Here is a 22155-nt window from a genome sequence, read left to right as displayed (position 1 = left end):
TAAAATCAAGAAACAGAGAGGGAGATTTTAAAACTGGGATCACATTTCATAAAACTGATCATGTGTTGACATTTCAAATAGTATTATTACATTACATTTGGTAATGCTTACTCTCCAGAATTCATTCTAGTGTGTACTTTGTTTACACTTTATTAAGCACTTCCTCACATATCACAGGAGGTCATCTAATGAACTGATTTAAAAGTTTCAGGATCCCTCAAGGAATTCTGACTGACAACATTATCCTTTATCGTTTTCTTAATACCGAGTGATTTTTTTCGACGGTCTAGCATAGTGATGTGTTCATAGCATACTACTAAAAATCCTGCTTATAAAAAAATACTTTTGTCTTTTTTTGTCTTTGTGGGATCCAGTGGCCATCACATCCATCACTTTCTATATACCGCAGGTAATAACATTAAATTGCAAAATATTATTTTTCCTGCTTTAAATGATGATAAGCTCTCTCTTTCAGAGGCTGAGGTTGACTTTATGTAACATCTCATTTACTGTCAGTCCAGCTGTGGTCTCATGTTTGTTTTAATACAATGTTGTGTAAATAGTGATTTTGGCATAGAATCATTTCAGGGGTTTATTTAGTTTTATTGTATAGTTTTGTGTGTGTGTGTGTGTGTTTGTTTGTGTTGTGTATGTGCATGCGTGCATGAGTGTAAAAAAGTGCATGGCATAATAACTACCTTCTAATTTTCTATTTCACTGAAAGACGAAGACAAAGTTTGCTTCTTTCAAAAATGTCTGGATTGAACAAGTCTACAGCATCACTTCACCACAGTGCTGTGGGTAAGTACATGAAGTATTTCTTGATTGACTTTGGGTGAGATGAAGCTTAAAACCCCAACCTTACATCTGTTTGAACTCTGCATGTTAAGGTACCAAGCAGGACATTGATTTGCCCATCTCCAGTTTGATGTTGTTTTCCACATTTCTACATTGACCCCTTTGCTTGAAGATTCAGCTGTAGCCATGGTAGTTATGGCTTTGTAATAATAGAGGACACTGGATGACAGAAACCACGAAGAAGTTAAATGTGTAATTTTAAGTTGTATTCAAATATGTTTAACATATTTAATGTCACCATAGTAAGTTTCAAGTCTTTGATTAAAGGCCATGAGACAGTTCCTGTGAAACTTGATTCAGTTGATCGGTTCAATTCCTCTCTTCTTTCAGTGATTGAGAGCTGAATGTTCTTTTATTTTGAATGTGCTCTTGTCTTCATCAGATGAGTTTGATCTCGAACTGGATCCAAACGAAGCAAATGCAAAGCCTGGTACAGACCGACTGACGGTGAGCATAGAGCAGCAGATCCAGGATCATTTATGGGTGTAATACTTTTTGGTTCTGGATACAATTTTCCTGCATATTAATGGCCTCTAGCTTCAGAGGACACAGCAACAAGTTGCTAAGAATGGAAAACAATGCTTAGCTTTTTCTATTTTCCAGGACATTCCGCCTTTTACAAGGGAGAAGTATTCAGCTGCACGGGCTTTTTTACACAGGTAATCAGAAAACAAATGTACCTTTTATTTCCATGTTTTAATTGTTAAAAATATTTCATTATAAGTAATGATTCCTTCTTATGTCATGAATTAGACAAATCATGTGGAATCGAGTATACATACAGCAGAGTGTCACAATGTGTGTGTGTGTGTGTGTGTGTGTGTGTGTCTGTGTGTGTGTGTGTGTCTGTGTGTCTGTGTGTCTGTGTGTGTCTGTGTGTGTCTGTGTGTGTCTGTGTCTTGTGTTAACCACCTTTACATTTGCACATACAGTCTTCCAGAGTGGAGACCTATATTGGGTAAGTGCAGTTTCATGGACTGGTACCTTAATTACTGCACTTAAATTTACTTTCAGACAGCAATACTTTACAGGAGGATTAAAGTTTTATGCTACTTTTTACTGCCTCTGTAATATTGTCAATCATTCATGTCCATCATTTGTAAATGTTCTTTTCAAAATATCCTTTTCTTTCATAACAAATTCATCAGATGTCTCTGATCTCACACTGGGTCCAAGCAAAACCAAAACACAGCTTGACTGGCTGAAAGACAAGCCAGAGAAGATAAAGGTGAGCAGTTCATCCACAAACATTTGTCAGTGTTAATTTATTATTTATTACTCCGTCCAAAGGAGCGAGACAGTGATGATCGGCGTTGGTTTGTCTGTGTGTCTGTTAGCAACATTACTCAAAAACAGATTTGGATGAGACTTTGAGGGAAGGTCAGACATGACACAAGGATCAAGTGATTAGATTTTGGCAGTGATGCAGCTTATAGTCTGGATCCATGGATTTGTTAAAGATTTCTGTATCATTATGAGACAGTGGCACAGCGTCACTGTAACCATGACAACAAGTGCACTCTACATCAGCTGCCTGCTGACGATCACATGCTAGGCTTGCGCTAGCCGATCGCCACAGCACCATTGGCGCATCGTTTTGCTGGATGGCGCGGTCATTCTGAACCGTATGAGCCACAGTGGCGCTCTATTTTTCTTGTAAAAAGCAACAAAAAAGGGTTCGACTTACTTTTTCTTCGAAACGCCCGAGCGATAATATAAGAAAAACAAGCTTTTTCTCTCGGCAGGCGTCGGAAATGGTCGGAGCCACCCGAATCTTGATCACGCGCCCAGGTCATGACCCGCTCTCAGCCAATCACAGAAAAGTATGCTATCTTTACTGTGTGAAATCTCTGAACGGTGTGCCACAAGGCGAGTCATTTGCGATCAGGAAAAGCGAGAAAGAGGAGATTACCGCCAGATGCTCAGAGCAGCCAAGGAGGAGTGTAAAAACGATGAAAATAACAACATACATACATATAAGTAGAAATATAATAGTTAAAATAGAACTGTTTAATTGAGCATTTTTTACCTCAAAATGCACCAGAATGCAGGAAAATGACTCAATTTTTCCCGCTATCACTGACATAGAAATTTGTGGCTTTTTGTGGCTCATTGTTATTCTTATGCGTGAGCCACAGTGGCTCTTCATTTCAAATTCCTAGTGCAAGCATGTTTTCACTTGTTCCCACTTACCTTGCTGCCTATTCAGCCTGTGTTTGTCCTTGGTCCTTGGTCATGTCATCTGTAAACCTTTCCTGTGCTCCTTGCCTGTAGTCTTTAATAATAGCCTTCGCTAAGTAGGTTCACAGAGAAAGTCAAAAATTGACACTTTAATTGTAACATTTTAAATATATGTAAAAAAAGATATAATAGTGAAGTGAAGATGGTGACATATCTGCAAAAAGATAAACTGCGGTCTTATTGTTCTGCAAAAACACTTTTTTTCATCATAACTCATAACTAAGATGAGAAGGAGAGATAGTGACCATATTTTATATTCCATCTATTAAATTCCCTGCATATAGTGTGTAATAAGTCTGGACAGACATGAATGTTCATGTCACTGATGAGATAAGGTGCTCAAGGCCATAATTCTAGTTTATCACTTCAGTGCCAATGATTACTAGTTGTCATGTTTCACAAACTAATTTTGTGTCTTTCTAAAATTTAGACTCCATCACGGTTTACACCTGATCTGGTTAAGGAAGATGGAGTGACTTCGTACAGGTAATCCGACTTGTACTTTGGCAAACATTGTTTCCTCTGTTTTTATGGCTGTCATTACATGTCATTCTAAATAGATAAGATTTTTATCTGTTAAGTGGAAAGATTATGTAACATTGACCATTGCATATCAGTTACAGTATGTTGGATGTTTTGGTGATGGTTGATATAATTTATTATTGTTCATATGTATCATACCACTGTTGAAATTTAAGCTCCAGTGTGTCTGAGACCCATTAGTCAGCTACCGTCACATCTGCAAGCTATAAATGTGACCTTATATGTTAATGTTTATTTCTGACTAAAAACTTGGAAACACAAAGAATTACAAAACATAACTAAAAGTGTCTTTTGCCATGTCCCTTTTGTGTTTGTATTTTCACTGAATAGAAAGAACATTAAAAGTTAGACAATGAATACCAAAAATAATAATAATAATAAACACCATTTGTACGTAAAGTATGCATGTACAACAGTATGTACATGATACAAATACAACTACAGAAGCATGTGCAATATACAAATTGATAATGTGCATTGGATAATACAGAAATGGAGAGAACTATGTTAATATTAATAGTTGTTTAACGGATGAGTATGGACGCATTAAGTTTGAATATATAATGTATTATAAGCACAGCAGAAAATTGACAGTGTGGTGGAAGTAGGGAGCTGTAAACAATACAGACTACAATGCTAAATTTTCTGCTGTGTTTCTAATCCATGTTAGATTTATACTTTATGACTCATCTGTTAAACAACTGTCAATATTGACTTAGTTTTCTGCCTTTTTGTTTTGCTTATCCTAATGAGCACACTCAGCAAAAAAAATTGTGCATAATAGTGTGGTAGAAATAGGGAGCAGTAAGCAGTAGGTTCGACAGGTTAGTGGGGTCAGTAGCTACAGATCAGGTACATGCACACCCAGACTCAGAAATACCTGAACAAAAGTACAGGGAAGGAGAGCAACAGGAAGTCAACAGCATCACCAGTAAAGAATGAAAAAAGACCATTGTGCTCTTTTCAACTTGTCTGTGCCAGAAAGTGACAAAAAAGTCATAAAGTAAACGAATAAAGTCAACTTACTCAAAACTGCAAGCAATGTTTTAACTACTGAAAGATCTTTTGCTCAGGATGAGGTTTTACACAGCAGAGTCATGCTGATTTGTTAGTGTGGCGTACTGAGGTTTTAACATGTCTGTGGTATTTCTGTTGTGTTGCACAGGTTCAAGGGCCTGCGTCCAGGTGTATTCCAGTGTGATTTAACTAGGCTGGTGTTTACAATGACCCGTCAGGGGGAGGTATTATACCGGATCATCCAGTGGGATGAGGGTCTCCTTCTCTCAGCTAAAAAGGTCCCTGCAGGTCCACTGTTTAACATCCAGGGTTCTGAGAATGCCGTCTCTCAGCTGCATCTCCCACACTGTGAAAACCAACCCTGTAAGTATGTCCAGTCTGATACTTAGAAATATAAAATCAAAGCACAGTTATTTCTAAGTATGTGTAATATTATTTAGAATTAAAGATAAGGAGACTTATATTTACAGATGGACGTAATGAGCTCCTGTATGTGGCCCACATCGATGATGATGGAATGAGCATCATTCAGCCGGAGGAGATAACGGATACTCATGTGGTTGTGAGTGTCCCACACTTCTCTGCCTTTGGCTTGGTATGGGATGTGGTCATGAGTTTACTAAACATCCAGAAACCAATACGTGGCCAAGTTCTGCTGTTCCACCGACTGTACATGAGGCAGAGTCAAAAACTCAACATTTTTCTACTGCCAGAAAACGTGCCGCTGCCAGAGGTAAGAGCCTGTCAATAGTTATTATTAATTCATGAAGTCACCATTTTTGGAATGAGCAAAAATTAGGTTTGTCAGTCAGTGATAGAATTTCTTTCTATATTTGTTTTAGAGTTTATGTTATACTTACAATTATTCTCTTTCATGAATTCATTCGTCACAAATGACTCTAAAATTCAACATCCATTTGTTTGGGTATATTTGAAAGGTTTTTGAGAGACAGATATTACTCAGATACTGAATACAGTGAGAAAATGTAATCACTATAGTTAATAAGAAACTTTTTCCTGGCACAAGCCTTTCTCTGATGATTTTGGGTTTTAGTTTAGTTATGTGCTGTGTTATCTTTCAAAATATAATTTTCTTTGTGCCTTTTTTGTTAATTTGCTGTCTTCCTTCTTACAAGTGATATTAATTGCTATGATGTCTTATCCAGAGAAGTCTTTATTTAAACTAAATAATTTTGCAAAATGGTAAGACATGAAAGGATTTTTCTGGTGGGAGCAATGAGCTCCAGGCATTCTTAAGTATGAATTGTATATTTAACACAAACATATGAAAAAGTTGAATGTTTGGTCATGTATTTAAGTCTTACTATGAAATGTTAAGGTATTTTATTCTGTCATTTGTTGTGTAAATGCAGTGGTTATGACTGGTACAGTCAGTCCCTCCTGAACACCAACACATGATGTGAGGTGTCAGTCAGCTTTCACCACCACCATCAAAACAAGGGGAAACATCCTCTTAATAAAATATGGTGATCTTTCATCCTTTTTTTTTGTGAACAATTTTTTTAATTGCTTTTCAAGTAGAACAGGTACAGCAGTCCGGTACAAGTAAAAGGTACATTGCAATCTAATAGAAATAAAAAAATAAGGAAATTAAAGGAAGAGAGAAAAAAAAAACAGGTGACAACCCCCCACCCCCCCAAATTTGGATCTATATTAAACTTTTACAGGATATGACAGACCATGTTTAAACAAGAGATCCAAATAGACATAGAAGTTACAGCAATTCCTGAATCTTACCTGCCATTGATTGCCAAGCCAGAATAGTATCAGCTCCAGCACCGTGCATTCTTGCCACTGAAAGCTCCATATTTATTATGTCAATATATGTGTTAATCCAGTGGAGCTTGGTAATTGTATGTGGAGGTTTCCAGCGTAAAGCCAGCATCTTTTTGGCAGCAGTGATGCCCGTTAGGAGGATGCGTCTCTTCCAGCATGCCAATTTTAAAGGGGTGATATCATTCAGGAGTAGCACAATGGGAGAACATGGCACAGTGATTTCCAGTACATTAGATAAAGTAGAACAGACCTCACCCCAAAAAAGCTTCACATCCTTACATTCCCAGTACATATGTAAATATGAGCCTGTAAGTCCATCTGAGCACAGGGTGCAATTTGGAGATGGTAAACGTTTCATGAGAGTTTCTCCTCGGAGTGAGGTAAGTCCTGTGGATATAATTGAAATGGATCTGTTGATGGTTTGGATTTTTAGAAGCAAAGACAATTGAGGACCAGATCTTTTCCCATTTCAATGAGTCACCTCCATTGTAGTGCTTCATTTCGTTAGACCACACATGTACAATAGGGAGGGTTTTGTAAGAAGAGTCCTGGATAAGTGAACAAATTCGAGAGACCAAACCTCTTTTTCGTCCTTTGTTGTATAATATGGAGTGCAAAGGGTGAGCAGTAAGAGGAGAATTCCATGGCACTCCGTATGCTTTCATAGATGATCGTAGTTAGAAATACAGAAATAAAGATGATCCAGGTAATTGGTAAGACAGTTTCAAATCATTGAAATCACGAAGCCCATTCTCATTATAAATATCAGCCAAAACATGGATACCCCTAGAGCTCCATTCCGGAGATGAGAATAGGACCCCCCCGGTGAGTAGGGAATAATTATGAAAGAGTGGACTATTTCTGTGCCATTTGCATGTGTTCTTAGATTCCTTCTCAGTAATAACCCATGTTGATAAGAGGAAACTCATTATGGCACCAAGTCGCAGCTTAGCTCGTTTCAAAGGGACAGTGGAGTAAATCAGATCCTCTAATCTGTGTGGGGATGCTCGGTTCTTTTCTATAGGTTTCCAGCAGTGGTGTAGTGTGTCACATATGTTTTATGTTGTTGAGATGAAGATAGTTAAAGAAGACCGCAGAGACAGGACGTGCTTAAGGCTGGCTTTCTTTTTACTGTGTGTTCTTGCTCTAACTTCATTGCAGGTGATATACCAGTAATACATGTGGTAGCGCTCCTAGCGGAGACTATTATAACTACACATGAAATCTCCTTTTTTTTTTTTTTTTTTTTTTTTTTTTTTTAAACTTAATGAAACATGCTTTCAAACCAAACACTTATTGTCTAAAGTGAAACAATGTAAACAACATTTTTCTCAGCATGTCTTAGTTGACATTTACTATAAGTATCTTTTAGGTGTTTTTATCACCCTGCCATAGCGAGATGTTTTAGCTGCTGGACCCTTGTTATTTGGTGTAAAAGTCTGTGACGTCGCAGCTGGAACAGTGTTACCGTCTTCTGTGTGTCTGACTTCAGCAGTAGATGTTTCAGAGTCTATAAGGTCACCTTCAGCTGCTTCTTCCTTGCACTTAAGCAAATGTCTCCTATTTCTCCTGAAGACACCGCCTTGAGGTGTGCGAACGACATAAGAGCGTGGCAGGTTGTGGTCACTTTGAACAACTGCTGGTTGCCATGTTGTGCCAACTCTGACTCGAATCGCTTCTCCTTGGTCCAATCCAGGAAGGTGCTTTGCTCCTCGGTCGTAGTAGTGCTTTTGTTTCTCTTGTCTTTTCTTAAGTTTTGTATGAATGTCTTCGTGTAACTCAGGTTGAAGTAATTGAGCGCTCGTTGGTAGTTTGGTTTTCAGACGTCTACCCATTAGTAGTTGAGCAGGTGACAGCTTCACTCCATCCAGTGGTGCGTTTCTGTATTCAAGAAGTGCAATGTATGGGTCACCTTGACTTTCCTTTGCCTTTTTGAGCAGATTCTTCACCGACTGAATAGCTCTTTCACTTTGTCCATTAGATTGTGGGAAACCAGGACTTGAAGTGATGTGTCTAAACTCCCAGGTTTCTGCGAAATGTGCAAACTCTTCACTTGTAAATTGGGGTCCATTATCAGACATTAATGTATCTGGGATTCCATGACGAGCGAACATGGACTTGAGAGCGGTGATCACTTGTTTGCTTGATGTCTGTGGGAGTCTTGCTATTTCTGGATATTTTGAATAGTAATCCACACATATCAAATATTCGTCCTGATCAAAATGAAACAAATCTAGTCCAACTTTTGCCCATGCTCTGTCTGGTATTTCATGACACATAAGTGGTTCTTTGACATTGTTACGCTTGTATGAGTTGCAGACAGAACATTTCATTACAGTGTCCTCAATTTGCTTTGACATCCCTGGCCAAAATAGGATATCTCTCGCTCTTTCTTTACACTTGACGATGCCCAAATGAGCTTCATGTATCTTTAATAGCATCTCAGCTTGCATGCTTTGAGGAACAATCAACTTGTCGTTTTTAAACAACAGTCCTTCAGAGTATGTGATTTCTTCTTTGAAAGTCCAGTATTTTCTTATTTCAGGGATAACATGTTTTATGTTTTCCGGCCATCCTGACATGACTGCATTTTTCACTTGCTGCAGCTCATTGTCATCTGCTGTTGCTCTTTTGAACTGTGCCAATTTATCTTCAGAGATAGGGAGGTTAGTTGAAAGGGCGTTTATTTCTAGTTCCTCCTCCAACACTTCTGTTTGCTCATTTAGAAATGCTCTGCTGAGTGTGTCGGCAATGTACAAGTCTTTTCCGGGTTTGTAAGACACCTGTAGGTTAAAGGATTGAAGTCTCATTAGCATCCTTTGTAGTCTTGGTGGGGCTTTGTGTAGTCCTTTTTTGAACACAGCCTCCAATGGCTTATGATCAGACTCCACATTGACTTGCTTTCCATGCAAGTATTGCTTGAACTTTTCACATCCATAAACGATTGCTAGAAGCTCCTTTTCTATTTGAGCATATCTCTTTTGCGTGTCTGTTAGTGCTCTAGAACCGTAAGCAACTGGCTGCCCTTCTTGCAATAATGCAGCTCCTAAGCCTTCTGAGCTTGCATCTACGGATAGAGTCACTTCTTTGTTAATGTCATAGTACTTCAAAACAGGTGTATTGCATACAAGAGTCTTTAGCTTTTCAAAACTTTGAACCTGTTGAGATTCCCAATGCCATGCTACTTCCTCTTCTAATAGCTTCCTGAGGGGAGCACTCACCTCTGACAAATTGGGAATGAACTTTGCCAAGTACTGCACCATGCCAAGAAATCTCATCAGCGCAGCTTTGTCCTGTGGCTGATGCATGTCTGTGATAGCTCTTATTTTGCTTGGATCAGGCTTGAGACCGTCCGCAGTCAGTATATGTCCAATATACTGGATTTCTGTCAGTCCGATTTTGCATTTGTCTTTGTTCAGTTTTAAGTTTATGCTTCTCACTCTGTCAAGAAGCGCTTTCAGTCTTTTATTGTGCTGTTCTTTGTTTTCTCCCCATACAAGAATGTCATCCATAACATTCACAACTCCTTCCAAGTCCTCTAGCCGCTGAGCAATGTATTTTTGAAACACCTCAGGCGCAGAAGAGACACCAAAGGGGAGCCGCTTGAACCTATAACGACCAAATGGCGTGTTAAATGTGCACAACTTAGAACTGTCTTCGTCCAGCTGTATCTGCCAGAATCCATGGTTGGCGTCCAGGACTGAGAAGTACTTTGCATTTGGCATTTCTGCGACTACTTCCTCCACTGTCCGAAGTGGGTAATGTTCTCTTTTAATGGCGTTGTTGAGGTCTTGAGGATCAATGCAAATCCTGAGTTTCTTATTGGGCCTTTGAACAGTTACCATACTGTTAACCCAGTCCGTGGGCTCTGTTTGCTTTTCCACAACTCCGAGCTGCTCCATCCTTTCTAGCTCAGTTTTGATTTGGTCTTTCAGTGCTATTGGAACTTTTCTCGGTGGATGAATAACAGGTGACACCTCTGGGTCAATCTTGATATGGTGTAGTCCAGGTACACACCCTAATCCTGTAAAGACATCTTTGTATTCTGTGAAAATGTCGGTATCAATGACTTTCTCGATATTGTAAAGTCTTTTTATCAGTCCCATTTTTGCACAAGAACCTCCTCCCAGTATTGCTGGTAAGTTTGACTCTATTATCTGAAACTCAAGTTGATGATTTTCACATTTGTATTCACATTGGAGTAATGCCTTACCCAATGGCTCCACCTTGTGTCGAGAGTAGGTCACCAACTTGAAACTTGACTTCTGTAGTGCGTGCTTTGGGGCCACTTGATTTAGTAATGATAGTGGTAGCACGTTGCAATCAGCACCGGTATCCAGCCTGAATGTGACCTTTTGACCATTTATTTTCAGCACTTCTTTCCACTTTTCATCATCTTTGTTTGACTTTTTGCCATTTCTTTTCCTGTTTGACTGTACTGCTCCAATAAACAGCTCATTTTGCTCCTGTTCAATCTCATTTACAGTTCTTTCAGTGTTTCTCTGATATTTTCTGGGCTTTTTAGACCTGCATACACGGGCGTAGTGGTTTTTACGTGAACAGAGCTTACATGTTTGGCCATATGCGGGGCACTTACCAAACTCGTGTTTGTTTCCACATTTACCACAGTCTTTGTTCTCGTTAGCTTTAGCCTTTTTTTGTAGTTTAGCTTTAGCAAGTTTATTGACCGCGATGTCACTCTCTTCATTTAGCACTTTCATGTGACTTTGTGTGGCTTCGTTTGCTCTGCAGATGTCAACAGCTTTAGTTAATGTGAGGTCTGGCTCTCTTAGTAGTCTAGCTCTGACATGTGCGTTATCCACGCCGCACACAATACGATCTCTGATAAGGGAATCAGTTAACAGTCCGAACTCGCAATCCTTTGCTTTATTTTTCAGATCTGTCACGTATGCGTCGATGCTTTCATTTTTACCTTGAGCCCTTGTGAAGAACATGTGTCTGAGATATGTGATGTTCTTTCTTGGTTCGCAGTATGCACGAAACTTCTCTTTTAGCACTTCTATGTCTTCGTCTCCGGCCACATGTAGAAAAGTAGCGCATTGTACTTTTTGTGACTTCTCCGAGATACCGCTAGCAATGAGGTACAACTCGAACTTCTGGATCCACGTTTTCCAGTTCTCCGCCAGATTTCCTTCGAGGCACAAACCGTTTGGTGGCTTTAGTTGCTCCATCGTTCACTTCTGACACCATGTCACATATGTTTTATGTTGTTGAGATGAAGATAGTTAAAGAAGACCGCAGAGACAGGACGTGCTTAAGGCTGGCTTTCTTTTTACTGTGTGTTCTTGCTCTAACTTCATTGCAGGTGATATACCAGTAATACATGTGGTAGCGCTCCTAGCGGAGACTATTATAACTACACATGACATAGTGGTCCCTGGAAAAGTGGGTATACTCTTAATTTTCACCTTTTTTAAATTAGTCCAGAAAAACGCCCTGTTTTAGAAACAGTGACATAGAAGACTACTCTATTCAATTTATTCAGTCATTTCTACTTGCCCACTATTATAAAATTATCATGACTTGATTAGGAGCAGTTTGTAGTTATTACTGGTCACACAAGCAAACTGGATTAATGTAACGTATTTTTCATGAGGCAAACATGGTGTTTCAGTTACTTTTGAACATTTATTTAAATAAAATACTTCAAATTTGAAGTTGACAGTGCATCCTTGTTCATATTTCATCATGAATTAAACCTCAATATTGTTTTAGGTCGAATCTTAAACTACCTGTCCCCATTCTTGTGTTTTTACTTACTTTAAAATCAACTACCAGCCTAGAGGTTTTCCCACATTATCCCAATCTAGCTAGCTTCAGACTTACGTTTGAATAACGTTAGCCTTTGTTAGTCAGACTCAGCCCGACACTCAGTTTAACCCGTTGTGCTTCAGTTGCGCTTCAGTGTCCCGCCCGCGGTACACTTTGAGATCTGCATAAGCAATTTGCTAAATGTCTGAAACTGCAAACACGATTATACAAACACTATACGCCGATGGAAAGCTTAGATTCTCATGAATCCGCCGGTATAAACCACTTTCAGATGTGATTACCACAGCGGGTAATATAAACACATTTGTCCGACAAACAACGAATATCCATCCATCCGTTCTCTATACACGGCTTCAACGTACACAGCGCGACTCACATTTCCGGGTTCATTATTACACACGGATGAAAATATTCCACAAAAAACGGCCATAATCCAACCTTGGACATCCAGACGACACAAGCCAGTAAACTATTTTGTCCAAAACATGTCTTGAAGACGGTACATGATCCACGAATAGGTCGTTTTCGAGGAAATGCACCTCGCGATGCGCCTCCAATATTCCCTGTATTTCTCGTCATATTTTTATTTACAAATAGAATATTAGCGATTATTTTGTACTGAAAATGGCTGGAATTGACTGCAGCTTAAACCACTAGCGACAAAATATCCTCTCCTTGAAATGTGCAGTCATGTTGCCAGTAGTTTAAAACAATGATTCATTTGGAAACCACCTTAAAACTTACCTGAGAATTATATCGTTCATGAAAGTAGGTTCGCTCGATACGTGCCACTCACTTGAGAGGTGTTTATTCTGACTTTCTCACATTTCCGCGCATCTTTCAAGCAGACCTGTCAATCAACTGGAGTGCCACAGAGGTGTTAACAAAATTTTCCTCTGTATGACCCGCCCTACTCTGCCTCTGATTGGCTCATCCCTAAAGTTAACCAATCGAATCAGTGAAGGTAGCATGTACCAGCCAATTACAGGCAGAGGAGGGTTGTTCATGGCTTCATCATCCTTAAGGAAAAGAGGGCTACCTGGCACACAGATATTACTGAATGATGCGCACCAGAGAGCATTAGAAGTGGGTATACGCAATGCTAACTGAAAAATAAGTGGGTATACGCCGTATACCGCCGTATACCCTGGACTACACCAGTGGTTTCCAACACGGATCAGAATTGGGGTTAAGCCAGTCTGTGAGTGGTCTCAGTACAAATGACCAAAAGTAGTATTTGAAGTTGGGCATGGAAAGACCACCTTCTGTTTTATCACGTTGACGTGTGGTTAATTTCACACACGTTTCCCTCCCCGATTAAACTTAGAGACCAAAGAGTGTACATTTTCCCAGTAGTTAATTGGGGGTGGTAAGGGCAACATCGAAGAAAAAAAATTTATGCGTGGTAAAATATCCATTTTAATTATTGACACACGAGCTTGTACTGATTTTGGCAAGTGAGACCATCTATTTAGATCCGCCTCAATTTTATTATGGACGCCCTGAAAATTCTTGCTGGCAATAGTAGTTAAAGAAGGAAAAATGTCCACCCCCAAGTATGTAAATTGTTTGACCACTGGGACATGCTGAGGTAATGAGCTCAGGTTCAATTTAGAGTTTAGAGGGAGAAGCGCAGAGGTGATCTTTCATCCTTTTGAGTCTCCAAAGCACTGAGACAGCTCCAGACTCAATAACAACTTATTATACTACCCATCTTTAAGCAGTGTGCAGTGAAATACTTCTAAACGTTATCATGTCTGTCACTTTTGTACCAAGTAACTTTAGTGTCTCCAAGCTTTAAGCAAAGGAATTTATGTAATCAGAGTAGTGAAGACAATGTCCAATAAAAAATGTTTTAATTCAACTGAAGGTGAAAAGGCAACAGGGAAACGCAGAGTACATCGAGGCTCCTTCTTCCTGTCAACTCATCCAAGACCAAACCTACAGTTTGCACTGTCCTGAGGCCTACAGAATACAACCTGAGGTGAGTACTTCCAACACAGCTTCTAGAAAATATGTCAGGTCATGCTGGAAGAGGCTGACAGAGTAAATGAAATGTGTCTCATCTCTAATACGATAGTCTGATTCAGTACCTTTTTGTGATTGGTTCAAGATTCCATCCATCTATGTTCTATACATCGTTTTATCCTCTGTAGGGTCCCAGTGGGGGGCTGGATCTATTCTAGCTGCTCTTGGGTGAAAGCATTCAGTGCATACACCAATCAGTCACAACATTTAAACCACTTTCCTAACTGCTTGTGCCACCAAAACAGCTCTGACATGTCAGTTCCTGGTCGGGTGTCTTGAGACGTTGGCAGTGGATCCTATGGACCTTGTGATTTTTGGGGTTGTACCTCTATGAAATGGAATTGTTCTGAGGAACCATGATGCTCGATCAGATTGAGATCTGGGGAATTTGGAGGCCTGGCAACTCCTTGAGCTTTTTGTTGTGTTTCTTAAGCCAGACCTCAGCAATTTTTATATTGTGGTAGGCTGCCATTAGAATGTCCTGTTGCCAGTTATGTTTAGGTCGGTTGTACGTATGTGTCAAAGTAGCGTACACATGAATGACCCAAAGTTTCCCAGCAGAACATTACACTATTGTGCAACGCAAACAGGAAGAGAAAGGTTTAAGCGCAGTGCAAAAAAAAGAAGCAAATAGCCTGGGGGTTTGAGGCAAAGAAGTGATGGGAAACCAAAAGCAACATGGGCTACATGTGAGAAACATGCAGGAAAAGAGGCAGGACTCTGATTTTTGAAGCTAATTTGACAAAAGTGGTGTTTTTTTTATGGTGAATTGACTGTTTCTTTTTATTATTCTGCTATGTTTTGAAGATTTTGAGAGATGATCAGTGAGATTCACTTTAACTGTCAGTGGTTATAATGTTGTGGTTGATGTATGTTAATTAATCAATTTAGTATTTAGTGTGTAATATCCTGTGAGGTTAGCCTTATGCAGTTCATATGTGTGACACTGAGTTTAGTGAAAATGTAAAAAAATAAAACAATGAGGTGACATTTGGAGACACTTCAGGTGTTGTTTCCAGGTTTGTCAAAGTCGTTTCAGTCATTGTAAGTATATATAAACAGTTTCAGTTGTGCACTTTTAACTCTGCATTAACATGAAGTAAACATAAGAAATGTGTTATGATTTGCAGTGTGCCTCATTTGAATTAAAGTATGGACCAAATTACCACCCGACTTTTGAGATTCGGCTACCTCTGAGCACAGAAGATACAACTGTGACAGTCCAAGACCATGAGGGGAAACATGCCTGGGAGTATCATGTTGAACTAAATGGTAAATGAGGTTTCATTCAATCAGAAAATACTCATTCCCACATTCTAAAATTCACTGATTTACTCCTTCTTCTGTTGTGCTTTTTTTTTTTTTTTAACTTGAACACAAAATCAGCAGTTCTACCTTTAGTGGTCAGGGAACTGAAGCAAGTTGTCTTTTTTTATTTGTAATTACTGAAATTTTTCAAAAATCCTGAGTACTGTCGAATGCTTTGCCCCTGAAAGCAACTGTATATATAAATTAAATCTCAGCAAATCAAAGCATGTCCTTCACAGTCTTGAGTCTTGTCATTTGTTTCAGGTTTAACAACAGCCTTGACCTCACTTGCCCTGTCAACCCCATCTCCAGTCAGTGACCCAGCCAGGTTCCCATTTCCAACTAAAGAAAGTGGTAAGCAGTACTGTTGAATGAGAAACAGAAAACCTAGCAAATGATTACGTTTCTGTCGGAAATATTGTGTGAATTTTACTTTTTAACATTTTGCAGAAAGTCTAATTCCTGTCTTTTATCTTTGAATCTTTGAATGTGCAACCTGCATATCTGTCATTATAGATAAACATATAATTAATCCAGGATTAAGTCTCAGAAGTTACTTGACTCAAGGTTCATTTTAGTGGTATGATTATGATTTGGGTTGATATACCGGTCTAATTTACATTTAATGCTCTGCTTTGATAAATCTCCACATTTAATAAACTTGGTTAATCTCCCTGCATGGGGGTAGTTCAGTGAATCTTCTGCTCTTGGTTTCAGTTTCCACTTCAGGCTCATTGTCACAAGACTGGGAGTGTGAACCCAAGCAGCAGGCGTAGACAGGAGGGTGAAGTTAAATATGATTTAATTAAAGAAAACCAGAATATTAACTGAACAGAAACACTGAGTGAGGGAAGCCGGAGGGAAACAACGGAGAGGAAGAACTAAACTAATTAACAAAGGGCGGACCAGTAGGCCGAGAAGAACTAAACCAAAAACTAAACTAAATAGTGGGGAAGATAACTCACAGCAGTCCAGGGTGTCCAGTGTCTGTCGCTCTCTGTACCAGCTGGAGATGAACGTGAGCAGCTCTGTGTTCTCATAGCCTGTGCTTGAAAGAATATTTAAAAACAGGAAAAAAAAATTAAATCTGAATGTCTGAGTGCTATATCTTCTCTTATACACTGCTCAAAAAAATTAAAGGAACACTTTGAAAATACATCATATTTCAATACGGGGAAAAAACAAACTGGATATTTACATTGATATGGACTGGATATTGTGTTAGGAATGAAAAGTGCCACATTGTTTGATGGGAATGAAACTTATCAACCCCCCAGGAGGGCTAAATTCAAGACAGCCCAAAATCAAAGTGAAAAACTGATGTGGCAGGCTGGTCCATCTTGCTGAAATTCCTTGGCACCAACTCAAAATGGTATTCAGTAGTTTGTATGGCATCCATGTGCTTGTATGCATGACTGACGATGTCAGGACAAGCTCTGAATGAGACGACAGATGGTGTCCTGGGGTATCTCCTCCCAGAACTGGACCAGGGCATCGCTGAGCTCCTGGACAGTCTGAGGAGCAACCTGATGGTGTCGGATGGAACAAAACATAATGTTCCAAAGGTGTTCTATTGGATTCAGGTCAGGTGAGCATGGGGGCCAGCTAATGGTGTCAGCTCCTTGATCCTCCAGGAACTGCATGAGTTCTCTTACCACATAAGACTGGGCATTGTCATGCACCAGAAGGAATCCAGGACCACTGCACCAATGTAGGGTCTGACAATGGGTCAAAGGATTTCATCCTGATACCTATTGGCAGTCAGAATGCCATTGTCCAGCCTGTAGATGTCTGTGCGTCCCTCCATGGATATGCCTCCCCACACCATCACTGACCCACCACCAAACCAGTCACACTGAACAATGTTACAGGCAGCATAACGTTCTCCACGGCTTCTCCAGACCCTTTCATGCCTGTCACATGTGCTCAGGGTGAACCTGCTCTCATCTGTAAAAAGCACAGGGCACCAGTGGTGGACTTGCAAATTCCTGTGTTGCCAGCCGAGCTCCACGGTGCCAGTCAGCGAGCACAGTGGGCACTAGAGAGCCCTAAAATTCTGACACTGGGCCCTCAGACCACTCTCATTACATCTTTCTGATTGTTTGGTCAGAGACATTCACACCAGTGGTCTGCTGGAGGTCATTTTGTAGAGCTATTGCAGTGCTCATCCCGTTCCTCCTTGCACAAAGGAGCAGATACCTGTCCTGCTGATGGGTTGAGGACCTTCGACAGCCCTGTCAAGCTCTCCCAGACTAACTGCTTGTCTCCTGAAATCTCCTCCATGCGCTTGAGAATGTGCTGGGAGACACAGCAAACCTTCTGGCAATGGCATGCATTGATGTGCCATCCTGGAGGAGTTGGACTGTCTGTGGAACCTCTGTAGGGTCCAGGTATCGCCTCATGCTACCAGAAGTGACACTTACCCTAGCCAAATGCAAAACTAGTGAAAAACAGTCAGAAAAAATAAGGAAGGAAAAAAATGTCAGTGGCCTTCACCTGTAAACTCATTCCTGTTTTGGGGGTTGTCTCATTGTTCCCCCTCTAGTGCATCTGTTGTTAATTTTATGAACACCAAAGCAGCTGAAACTGACTAAAAAGCCCCTCAGTTACTTACTTGACCAGATCAGTATCCCACATGTTTCACTGATTTGATGCAATACTTAGATTAAAAAGTGTTCCTTTAATATTTTTGAACAGTGTACTATTGGACAGTATGAAGCATTTTTGTTAACACACATTTTACCTTCTAGATTATTAGGGATGGGGTTATACAGCGGTATAACTTATTATTTAATGGCTATTTCTAGTTATTTCTATTTCTACTTTTGTTTTTGTACTAAACTTTTCCAACAACTTTAAAAAATATAAAATATACCCTGGACTAATATGTGACAAGTGAGAATGACTTACAAGCAAAAATACTGCAAAAGAGCCCTCAATAATTGCTTTTAATTTTAATTCTAGTCAAACAGACAGACAGACACACACACACACACAATCTTGTACTTCTATCTTAGTGAGGACATCCATAGGCGTAATGCATTTCCTAGAGCCTTACCCTAACCTTAACTATCACAACTGATTGCCTAACCCTAATCCTTACCCTAACCAAACCTCAATTCATACCTGTTCTCTAAAAACAAGTCTTCACCCTCAAACATGGCTGTTTCAAAGTGAGGACTGGCCAAAATGTCCTCACTTTGTAAAAATGTCCTCACTTTGATAGTTAAATGCAGAAAATGGTTCTTACAATGTAGCAAGTACCAACACACACACACACACACACACACACACACACACACACACACACACACACACACACACACACACACACGTATATATTTGGATATATATATAATTGTAAACACCTAACTTACAATTTAAAGTGTGTATACATTGTTTGGGGCACCCTGTATATACATATATCTATATAGATATTGCAGAAGTTCTGTTACACTCGGTTTCATGATCTTTAGAGACGTTTACATGTCAGAGTGAAAAATTCCATTGAACAAACTGGAAGTTCTACCTTGTGGGCTGGGCACTTGTTGTGCTGGCCACAACAAGTCTGACATAGATCTTTCAGATTTTCACCATTCTTGAGCCTCTCCGCGACTGTCATCCAGCTGATGTTCAGCTGTTTGGCTATGTCAGACTTGTGGCCAGCACGAAGAAGAGCAGATATCTCAACTCTTTTGACTTCCATCTTGATACAACTTCACCGGAGAGCAAATTTGTATTAATGACACCTGCCTATAAGGTAGAACTTTCAGTTTGTTTAATGGAAGTTTTCATGCCGACATGTAAACGTCTCTAAAGATCATGAAACCGAGTGTAAAAGAACTTTTGCAATATCTGTATATATATAGATATATGTATATACAGGGTATATATATATATATATATATGTAAGGTGTTGTTTAGTGTTTTGGCTGTGACTGTACTAAAAGAAATTGCACTTGAAGATCTAAGAGTGATTCATAATGCAATATTTCGCAAATTGTGAGGTGTCCATAAACTTTTCTCTGCCACTGTATATATAGAGTGGTGGAGCCTTAAAGTATACAGTATATATTGTAGCCTTAAAGTATACAGTAAATTAAGACCATAACTTTTAAAACTCACTACTGGTTATTGAATAGAATTATTTTCCTACCTGTCTTCCAGGTCCAGATTCAAGTAGACAAAATCTACAAAGAACTCAGAGTTTCCCAGGGAAGGAGGAGGAGAAGCTGTTCTCTGCTCGGACAGAGTTTGTTAACAGAGTGTCCACGTCTGTTATAAAGGATCTGCTCGATAAACTTCTGCAAGAGAAAGTTGTAAACAGCGGGGAAATGGAGTCCGTACGAGCAATGGCCAGCAGGGCAGAACAAGCAAGAGAACTGATTGACATGGTGTTGAAAAAAGGGCAACTGGCTTGTAAAATTCTGATTGATGCTTTCTGTGAACTAGATCCATTTCTTTCTGAATTCCTGCAATTACAGTGATGCAAAAATAGCAAACAGTGGAATAATGATAACAGTCTTAGATCAGTGAATTTGGAAAACTGGGCATAATGAGAGAGTTTACAGTTAAAAACTTGTTTTGAAGTTTTACTCTGATACACAGAGTTTTGCTAAAATGCAAATCTTTTTGATAATGAGTAACAGCTGTGCCATATTGACTGTCAGGCACAAGCAATGCTGCCTGCTAACTGTTCAACATAGTTTTTGTCTTTGAACAGATTGGTGCAAATATCTATTTAAGTAATCGGCTGATATTTGCACATCAGACTGAAAGTTCATATTGCAAGCTGTGTTTTGTAATACATATTTTCATTACAATGTGTATTTTTATGTGTCATAGTATGCTCAAGTACAACATGGCTTGTGGCCCTACCACCCTGAATATATGAAATTAGAAAAGGGAAATAATTCAGATGATGATATGTTTTTGACTGTCGCATGCATATTTATTATTTGTGTTAAAGATGTTTAAGATGTTATTCTAGATATTTTAAAATGCAAATGTTATATCAATTTTGTCTGTTCATAAAGAACCCAGACTACATTTATTTAAACATTTTTTGCTGATATTTATCATAACTCCTCACTTCACTGCTTTTGCACTTTACTTAAGGAAGCTTTTAAGTTTAACATTGTGGGATCCTTTTATGGGTTTTCTCTTTGTATTCAGTCATGGTAATGCTTAATACAGTCTGTACTATGCAGTGTTCACTGTATATAAATCTAATAATATTACTTATTAGATTAATATTGCCCTGCTACTTTAATATTACTTTCCAAGCATGTGGAACTCACATCAATATGTTGTTTCCTCCTCCATTTCGACGTTGCACTTCCTGAAAAAGTTGTCCGGAGTGTGCGTCGATGCAGACTCGCTATTTAAGGGCTGAACAGTCCACTCCCCCTCCGCACTACGCGGTTTGGGACGGCCCTTAATATGGAGGACCCTCCGCGGGAACGCACAAACGGTAATGCACCTAAAAGTTGCGTGCCAACTGCCATTAAACAAAAAGAAGAAGAAGAAGGAACGCGCAAACGGAGGGGTAGTGTTTTTTTTTTGTTTTTTTTTAGAACAGTATACACAAACAAACAAGGCACATATAATCATCATCATTAACGAACTTCAATCACAGATCGAGCAATCAGAGTAATTCCAAATAGAAAAGAAAAGGAGGGAGAGAGAAGGAAGAAGAAAAGAGAAAGAGATAGATAAAAAAAATAAAATTTGTGAAGGGACTTTTAAATTAAATCAAATTTATCTAATAAAGAAAACAAGTGAAGGGCTTTCCTATTTTCAATTAATTTTAAAGATTTACAAAAAAGTAAGAACTCATTCTTCCAGTGAGTAAAACAGGGTCTAGATTTAAAGTACCTGCATTTGTGAATAAAGAATTTCCCTAAAAGCAATAAAACATTCAGCATAAATTCTAGATTCTTATCATCTTTAAACACACCAAACATAATAGAATCTTCAGTCAGGGGGAAAAGAATGTTTTTTGAGAATAACCAGCTCCTTAAGTCACACCAAAAGGGATGTACCACATTGCAGTGAAAAAAAACATGGTTCAAATTTTCAACATCCACATCACAAAACACACAGTTATTTACATCCAAATTAAATCTTAGTCTTAGGAATTCATTTGTAGGGTAGATTTCATTCAAAAGTTTGAACTGAACTTCTTTGGCCTTGGGAGGTAATGGAAGTGAGATATAATTTTTCCTTATGTTTTTAATTTTCTCCACCTCAAATCGTTTCAAAATATATGATCTTTTGATTGGATTTGGATAGAATTCATTTAACAACAGTCTTCTAATAGCTTTGTTATTACATGCACGATCACAAAACTCAATCCCCCCAATGCACAATTGTCTCAATCTTTGGGAGACTTCAGAATTTCGTATATCTTCTTTTACCATTGTTCTCAAAGAGATGGGTATTGCACTTATTACTTTTGTGTATTCCTTGAAACTACATTGTATTTGGTATTTTTTGCAAAAGTCTTCATGTAATAACGGGTTCCCATTTTCATCTAACAGGTGAGCAACAGCCCAGACTCCTTTTGAA

The 22155-nt window shown here is 39.1% G+C and overlaps 1 protein-coding gene across 1 annotated transcript; it reads left to right on the top strand.

Annotated features, from left to right (window-relative positions):
- Positions 1-1514: 1514 nt before the first annotated feature.
- Positions 1515-20862, top strand: LOC110972123 (NACHT, LRR and PYD domains-containing protein 1a-like). The gene is made up of 8 exons (XM_051945642.1): positions 1515-2086; positions 3530-3585; positions 4808-5022; positions 5130-5392; positions 14120-14233; positions 15408-15549; positions 15850-15939; positions 19753-20862. Exons 1-8 carry the CDS (start codon positions 1619-1621, stop codon positions 20070-20072), a joined length of 1668 nt encoding a protein of 555 aa, XP_051801602.1. The 5' UTR covers positions 1515-1618; the 3' UTR covers positions 20073-20862.
- The last annotated feature ends 1293 nt before the right edge of the window (positions 20863-22155 follow it).

Source organism: Acanthochromis polyacanthus, chromosome 3 (genome assembly GCF_021347895.1).
Source record: "Acanthochromis polyacanthus isolate Apoly-LR-REF ecotype Palm Island chromosome 3, KAUST_Apoly_ChrSc, whole genome shotgun sequence".
Taxonomy (NCBI): Eukaryota; Metazoa; Chordata; class Actinopteri; family Pomacentridae; genus Acanthochromis; species Acanthochromis polyacanthus.
This window is presented reverse-complemented; position numbering and strand designations above follow the sequence as displayed.

Coding starts and splice junctions, on each gene's coding strand:
- LOC110972123 (XM_051945642.1), top strand. CDS start 1,619: ATGTGGAATCGAGTATACATACAGCAGAGTGTCACAATGTGTGTGTGT. Junction 5,023..5,129: donor ACACTGTGAAAACCAACCCT/GTAAGTATGTCC, acceptor TTATATTTACAG/ATGGACGTAATGAGCTCCTG. Junction 15,940..19,752: donor ATTTCCAACTAAAGAAAGTG/GTAAGCAGTACT, acceptor CCTGTCTTCCAG/GTCCAGATTCAAGTAGACAA.